Consider the following 8,288-nt stretch of genomic DNA (forward strand, 5'->3'; position numbering starts at 1 on the left):
GTTTGCAGCAGAGAGATACAGGAAACACGAGAAGAAAGCTTTTTCCCACTTATATATATATATGTATATACAGTATATAGATAGATAGATAGATATATAGATATATCTATATATATATGGATCAATTCGTCTAGAAGAGTGACATCTTTTAGTTCAGAGTTTGCAGGTTTGCAAATGAAAGGCTTTTGGAAAACACATTGTGATATGCTGTTTGTTAGCCCTGTGATTGACTGCCAACCTGTCCAGGTGCACATTATCTCTCCCTCTGAGTGTGTCCTAAAATAGGCTTCAGCCCCATTTTGACCCAAAACAGAATAAAGTGGTTTTGGGAAATCGTTGGATGTCATACTGATTGTAGATTATCTTTCAGAAGCTTGTAAGTGTTACACAATAAATCCAGACTAGATTTTCAAATAATATAATAATGTTGATCTGGCAAGCAGATCTGACTGAGTGAAAGTGGGCATGTGGGTCGACTTGGGCCTTACAACCGACCAAGTCTCCAAAATAAGACGAAAAACATTGAATATGAAAATAGGTCATTATTTATTTCCTTCCAAAACCACTCGAATGGCTGTTTCAAGGACTCAGGGGGGTGTTCTCTTGTCTGCCACTGTGATAGTTGAGGTCTGGTTAGGTACTGTATATAAAAAAAAAAAAGAAAAAAAAAAAGAAGGAGATTATTGATGATGGCTGTTGTTGTTTGGTCTTGTTTTAAGGGAACTAATATTTACTGTTGATAGGAGACAGGATGCAAACAATGGTCTTTGTACGTCAAACCATCGACCCCAACCTTCTCCCCAAAGGGTTTGTGGCAGTATAACATCACACTACATCCTTCTTGCAGCCCAGTATCGGGCCACCGCATGTAATACACCCACCAGTCAACTAGAGGATACTGTCACACAGACATTTTTGGCTTCACGTAAAAAGTAGAAGCTAAATCTGTTTGTTTTTCCAAATGGAACCACATTGTATTTCACACCTCGGTGATGCAAAAATGTGACAATGACACAGTCTGCTGCAGTGGACAGTCAGATGTATTACACGCTTCAGTGTGCTACCGTATTGCATCTTGGCTTCTTTCAGTATTCTTACATTAGCCTGCTATACTGTTATTGTAAAGGCTATGAGTGAGAAGCCAAAACTGCTCTTGAAAAGGGAAGTGTTTATAGTTTGCTTTTACCAATTCAACACTGGACCTCTGTAAAGGGTTCTGGTATCATTACCATCCTCCATTAAAGTAATAAATGTTTGGAAATTGTTGTGGTTGGGTCTTATGCTTTGTATAAAAAAAAAAAAAAAAAAAAAAAAAAGTTTAGTTAATTTCTTTCTGGAAAACACTTTCTTTTGTTTTGTGTACTGTTGTGTGATGAGCAAGTGGCAACCAACGGTGACGTCACCCGGTTATGTACGGTAGTTATGAAGCCTCGAGTTCGGATATTGGCCTTTCCCATCTTGCTAGTTCGGAGAAGCTTGGAGCCGGTAGTGACCATATTTGGACAAGCTGGGAGGAAGCAAGCGTTGGATCTGACTCGATCTGATTGGAAATGATTAATGACGTGATTATTTTCAGATGGACTGCCAGTAAACTAATAAGGAGGAGCGACTTTAGCTAACAACACCGAAATAACTTGTGTGTATTAACTTTGTATTCCATGAGACAAGTTGAATGGGAGTCTATGGAGCCGGAAGCTTTTTTAAACCAACCTCTAGTGGCCCTCTGTGGTATTGCAGCTTGAGGAACTTCTGCTCACTTGTCAGCTACGTTCACTTGTATGTACGGTCCATGGTGACGAGTTCTGTTTCCATCCAAAATCATGGTTTGTTTGGAATATGCTACAGTATGGGTAGAAAATATTTGTTTACGACATGGCAACTACTGAGCAAAGAAACACAGACTAAAAGTGCTTACACTTGTGCTTTTCCAGAAGCAGCTGGAAGCTCTCTGCAGACAGACCACGACTTGTACCGGAGTCTAACACCTCTCTTCCTTCAGGGGGCAGATTTCTATAGGGAACACCAAAACAAATATAGACTTTAATAGTAAGCAGAATTTAAAGGCTATTTCAACACCATTTGTATATTTTACTTTCATTTTTTTTTTTAAAGTGTCACACTATATGGATTATAATCCTGTGGGAAGAATGTCAAAGAACTGCAGCGGAGCATATTTCAAACAGAAGTGCAAATCTGTCACACAGGATAGTACAAATTAACAATGTGCTTACTTGCTCATTTATCTAGCACACAGCTGGCCCCTTAAACTAGAGTAAGTGACTCAGTGCTTCTGCTTACGCATTGCTTTGCTGTTCTGACGCACTGTAGACCCAGTAGACATGTGAACACACACACACACACACACCTTCAGTACTGTAGGATGGAAAATGAATATATTTCATATTGCAAAACTCCCAAGCCCCTGTAGTGTATATTGTGCCCACCAGCAGCAGCTGTGTCTTATATAACAGAATATGATACCCAACAAAAGTATCTGTACAAACAACAACGGTTCTGTGTGGTGGCTGAGGTTGATTTACAGCTCAGATATTTTGAATTATCAATACAAAGTAAAAACACTGTGATACATCACAGGAAGACCAAACAGTGTAATGCTAAAACTATTTTTAAAAGAAATAAAAAATTGAAGTCATTTCTCAAACAAAACCGGAAAATATTTCCTGGTTCCAGCTCATCAAATGTGAGAACCTTTCTGTTTTATATCATTGTAAACTGAATTTCTTTTGGCTCTGGTCAAAAACGATCTGCAGTCATTCAAAGTTTACTTGCAGATTATAATATCGCAGTGCAGGAAAACTTAACGAGGAGGCTGTGGCAACCGTCTACAAAACAGAATTACATTTAAAAAAAAAAAAAAAAAAGGAGAATTAACATGTTTCATAATTCATCACTGTGTACTTTCACTGTTAACACAGTGGCAGTTTAAGAAAAGCTTATTTGAATTTTTTAATTATGCAGTAACGGCATATTTATTAGTTCTGATCCGCAGGACAATGGATTTTCATGAAATACATTTTCTATAGGTCAGAGAATATTTGCAGAGGATTTTGTGAGTTGTGTGTGTGTGTGTGCGCAAACTAGCAGCCGAATAGATATGCGAGAAATATCAGGGATGATAATGTCATGTCTTATGCATAATCTAAACATAATTCTTTCTTGTAAGTTTCTTTTGGGTTTTGGCTCAAAAGAACATGCTCTCACTGTCAACAGCATTACATTTCAAACCTTTTTTTTAGTCACTTTGCTTTTTAAATTGTAGCTAAGGGAAAATATATATGTTTTGCTTTAAGTCTCTTATGATAAGATTATTGTGATGCAAAATGTATTCGCACTCTCTAAGCTGTTTTGATACAAGATATTTGTTATGAATATATACTTTTCATTTTAGTTGTATTTTTTCATTAATTTTATTTGTATTGAATTGTATAGAAAGTTTTACAATAATCATATATGGAATAATCCTTTAAATAATTGCCTTGTGGTACATCTTAGTATGGTGCATTTAGTTATAATAACGCTGTATAACTTACCTCTTAAACAAAATATATCACCTCTTTAGTTCGGCTTTTGCTAAACACCACATTAAGCAACATACTTAATTACATTAATAATGATAATAATGTCAAATTAATTAGGAAATGTGGGTAATGTGAGGATTGTACCTGATTTTCTGTTTTATATGGTCTGTGGTTTGATGTTACTACATGTTGGATAGGAGGAGACAGCATTTGTAATTTGAATAGTTACTTGCACCCATTATTTACTTCAAAAGAGAAAACAGGGTTTGACAGAATTTTATAATAAACCAATCTGACCAAATAAATTAATTGATAAATAATAACTCTAGTTAAAAAAAAATAAAATAAAAAAAAAAAACTAAGCAGAGCTAGCAAAGGTCAAAATAAGGTTAAAAACTCTTTCAGATTATTTTTTCCAAAACAAGACTTGGACATTCATTGAGCATCTCACCTCCACAGGTTCCCTACAGGCTCTGCTTCACAGGCTCGTGAGTTACCTGCTTTTATATAAGCTGACGTCTCCCAGCCTCGGCCACGATGACGACATTTCCCAGAAGCCTTCACTGATAATCACGTGAGCGGGTCCAGGAAGTGAACGAGCGAGCTCACTCTCCGCGTGTTGTTTTCATTTGAAGGTGAAGCGTCCGCGTGTCGGCCTCCTTACATGTAAGTCGGCGTTACACGACACGGCGGGTCGTTTGAGCTGCTTCTCTTCCGTCCTGGGTTCACGGAACCGAGCCGTTTATCCGCGGGGATGTTTTATTCCCCGTTAGCCACCGTTAGCTGACCGGAGCGTTACGCAACGTCTCCGCCGTGTTAACTAACGCTGGTAAACTGACGAAGCGCTCCGTGAACGGGTCAGCTCGTACTGAAGGATTTGACAGCAACTTTCTAAAAAAAAAAATATAAAACACTAAATCCCTTTTTTTAAGCTGAATGGTAAACATCCTCAAAAGAAAGAAGCAACAATAAAGGATTTTATTTTGCATAAATGTCACTTGTAATCAGACTCTTGGATTTTGTTTGGACAAAACAAACTATTTGGTGACATTCATATTGATTTGTTCTCAGAGTAATAAACAATCCTATTAGCACAGTTTAAACTGGACAATCAGCTGTTTTACATCAGAGAAGCTGCCGCCGGTGGAGGTTTGGTGTTTCGACCATGATGGACTCGTTATCTGACCGCTTCATTCAACAAGAATACGTTTAAACACAAACAGGACATCAACAAATCAAAACATCCACGTGTGGTTGTGGCTGCAGCTGTTTGATCTTCTGCTGCAAGAGAAGTTAACACACGTGATTGGTGTCTTTTTTTTTTTAGATTTCCTACATTAGTTGCAGGACATCTGATTTTTTAAATTCTTTTGGCTGTCTCGGAAAAGATGTTTTGAGTTTTCACGAAAGTAAAATGACCGTTTATTTACATTAATGATGGCCACAGTGAGACTGTAATACCTGGGCCCTCATGGGATAGTTTCACCTGTCCTCTTCCTTCTACATGTCATGTCTCTTCTGCTAAAAAAAAAAAAAAAAGAAGGTCTTTTGCACATCCCACCATGTGAAGTCCTGTGGTGTGGACATGTGTGTGAATGAGGGCTCGTGTTCTGTACAATTAGAAACACAGTTGGTATGAAAATGCACCCACTGAATGAGTTTTTTCTCTCAACGTTATTTCTCAATTCTGTAGTTGAGCCAGAAGATGTCGAGCCTGTCTGCTGCCAGCGTGGAGTCTGCTGCTGTGACTGAGAGCACGGAGCAGAAGAAGCCACTGAGGCCATGCTGCGCTTGTCCCGAGACCAAGAAGGTCAGAGATGTTTGGTGAGTGCCTGGTCACAGAGACTGAAACCGCCCCCTTTGCTGTGTGTGGAAATATTTAATCGTACCTCGTGTTTGTTTCAACCAGCATCATCGAAAAGGGAGAGGAAAAGTGCACAGACCTAATTGAGGCACACAAAGACTGCATGAGGGCACTCGGGTTCAAGATTTAACTACACGTTTTGTGCTTGTGTGTGTGGTAAGTATCAAACAAAACCACTCCAAGGTCGAACACATTCTGAGGCAACTTTTGCTTTTAGTGCCCCACCAGCTTGTTTGCAAGTCTAATTCACCTGTGCACGGCCATTTGTATCCCTCAGCTGTTGGCTTGCGTGCTATCTTAATAAGGGATTTCCTGAAGGTTGTACTTGTCCGCGTCGACATTAATCTGACCCTCAGCTAGCAGAAAACCAGCTCGGGGAAGTCTGATCCGCCCAGATGCCCACCAAAAAATATCCAATTGGCGCCACATGAGCACACAGATTAAAGGGGCACGTGTAGGATTTAGTGACATCTAGTGGTGAGGTTGCAGATTTGCATCCAACTAAACATCGCTCCTTGTAAGCTCCTTTAAAGCATGCAAGACGGTGGCTTTGAAACTTGCAATGCTCCAGAGCCAGTGATTGTTTGGTGCGTTCTGGGCTACTGTAGAAACATGGCGCGTTATGTAGATTTGATTTGATTATACACTAATGAAAACATAATTATGAATATTCGGTAGCTTGGCCGGTACTTTATTAATCTGGAAACTCCTTAGTTACAAGAAATTACCAGAATATAAATCCAGAGTAAAAATATCCGATGGGAATAAATAATATTAAAATAACATTGTATTACATTTTTTATCAATAGGTCCTCCTAAATCCTACATACTGGACCTGTTTAAAAGGACATATTTTAGAAACAGAAGTTTGTTCATACTCGAAGCAGAGAACTCGTTTGCTTGTACTGGTGACACATGGTCACCGCTGAATGAGCTCCGACAATTTAAATCCAGCCTGAATGGAGTCAGTCTGGTGTGTAAATGAGCACCTCCCCTGTTTGTAGGCCATTAAAATGACAAAATGTATTTGGTGTAGTTTTAAATATTTCCAGTAATGGAGGTATTTTATGTTGCCAGGTTAAAATGCTCCTGCTGGGTCAGTGGTGTCTCTTGGCTGTTGTTGATTCAATTTGTTGTTGTGTTCTAAATACAACGTCAGATTAGAAAATCATGTAACAAGGGGCCAGGATGGGATGGGATGTGTGAGTGGGGTGGTGGTGGAGGAAGAAGAAGAGGAGGAGGAGGAAGAAGAAGAAAAAGAAAAAGAAGAAGTATCTTGTGTGCTTCATAGCTACACATGAACCATGCCCGAGGCCATGCAGCTCAGTTTACGTTTCAGCAGCCCGACTGGTCCGGCCGGCATCGCCTCAGTGTTCACTTGCTCTTTGTGAAGGAGCGATATTTGGACAGCGGGCTGAGGCAACATGAATGCACAATTGTATAGAAGGTTGTATTTTTGATTATGGAAAACCAGGCCTGAACATTTTTGATCTGTTTTTGGCTCGTTAAATTTTCATTTGCGATACAATTTTTGCAAAAAGGGGAAAGCTCATTTAAGTCTGATCCGTTTCAGATTTTGTTCCACTTTAGACACAATTTGATAGGAAATATAAGCTACAGCATTGCTCTATGAGCTAATACTGTTTGAGTAACGGTGTGGTAGAAATGTGAAATGCTCATTGTGTGTTTTTTAATCTCCTTGCAGTGTGTTGCTGTGAGTGGAAGATGACCCTGGATATTCCTTTCTTCTTTCCACCTCTTATTTATACCGCCACTGGAAGGGAAACGTGATATTGACCCTCTTTAGCTCCATTTTGTTTGCTGTCTCTGTGTGAAAATTGTTTTATAAAGTGTGCAGACTTTGAGAAATGTGTGAATGTCTGCAACGCTGTCTGAAATTGAATAAAAGTCCTATGCAATAAGACTCATTGTTCAGGTTTTTTCTTGGTGACATTAATCGTAGTCAGTGTACTGAAGGTCTATCCTCTCAGTGAAAACACTTGCTTGCCACAGTTGCTGTCCCTGGTATGCACTTATGCTTAAAAATAACTCCTGCCCCTGCAAAGTCAATACTTGGCATATCTGCATTCTTTGTCTCCTGTGTGTCGCTGCTGCTGAAGTGTGCGTCTGGCAGTGGACATTATTTTCACACATTCACAAAACCTGCTGGCTACAATGCAAATGCTAATAGGGTTTTTATTTTTTACAAACATTAACTAATTTATTTATGCTGCTGTTTCTTTCATTTTCAGCCTAAATAGTGAACATGTAGCAGAAAAGCAAATAAAACCTACAGTCACTGTTGCAAGTGACTTCAGGTTTTACAAACAAAGCTACAAGTGAGAAGTTGGACTTGTCAATATTAAAGATACCTTATAATCAACACTTTAATGCATGCGGTTTGCTTGTACAACTCCAAAGAGGTCAAACCTCTGCCTAAACTGAAGGGGTGTCATTTAAAAAAAAAAAAAAAAGTTAAAAATACAACAGTTAAAATAAATACTATACAAGTGGCATGCAGCTAAATAAGACTGCACTGCTGTGATTGCAGATATAAGTAGTCAACAATGTGGACGCCTGAGGAGTCACTTAATACTATTACTTCAAAAGTCTCTCAGTGGTTGTGTGAGAAGTATTTAAAGTATCTACACTCAAGCGTCACCGAGACGGTCCTGTGTGAACACTTGGTGGTAGAACGTGTGTAATAATGCAAATCTGTAAACTGTCATATAATATTCATCACTGTCTTCATTAAGTCAGAATTTACACACTACTGTCTCCTGTCATAATCAGCTAAGTTGTACTTGATATTTATATCATATGCTTAAATAATGATTCAATCTTGAACTTTCTGACTGTATACGGCCAGTTAGCATGGGTTTACA

At 38.8% G+C, this 8,288-nt stretch overlaps 1 protein-coding gene and 1 long non-coding RNA gene across 2 annotated transcripts; one reads left to right on the forward strand and one right to left on the reverse strand.

The window, feature by feature from the left end:
• Positions 1 to 565: 565 nt before the first annotated feature.
• Positions 566 to 4,082, reverse strand: LOC138201507 (uncharacterized). The gene is made up of 4 exons (XR_011178492.1): positions 3,991 to 4,082; positions 1,916 to 2,010; positions 1,711 to 1,839; positions 566 to 640 (listed from the first exon to the last, which is right to left on the reverse strand). It is a non-coding gene; the product is annotated as an uncharacterized lncRNA (long non-coding RNA).
• Positions 4,083 to 4,108: 26 nt separating this feature from the next.
• Positions 4,109 to 7,327, forward strand: cox17 (cytochrome c oxidase copper chaperone COX17). The gene is made up of 4 exons (XM_069155057.1): positions 4,109 to 4,205; positions 5,233 to 5,363; positions 5,449 to 5,559; positions 7,109 to 7,327. The coding sequence occupies exons 2-3, from the start codon at positions 5,245 to 5,247 to the stop codon at positions 5,531 to 5,533; spliced, it is 204 nt and encodes a 67-aa protein (XP_069011158.1). The 5' UTR covers positions 4,109 to 4,205; positions 5,233 to 5,244; the 3' UTR covers positions 5,534 to 5,559; positions 7,109 to 7,327.
• Positions 7,328 to 8,288: the final 961 nt, after the last annotated feature.

Source organism: Embiotoca jacksoni, unplaced genomic scaffold (genome assembly GCF_022577435.1).
Source record: "Embiotoca jacksoni isolate LCO1_2020_lvr unplaced genomic scaffold, fEmbJac1.0.p SCAF_2, whole genome shotgun sequence".
Lineage (NCBI taxonomy): Eukaryota > Metazoa > Chordata > Actinopteri > Embiotocidae > Embiotoca > Embiotoca jacksoni.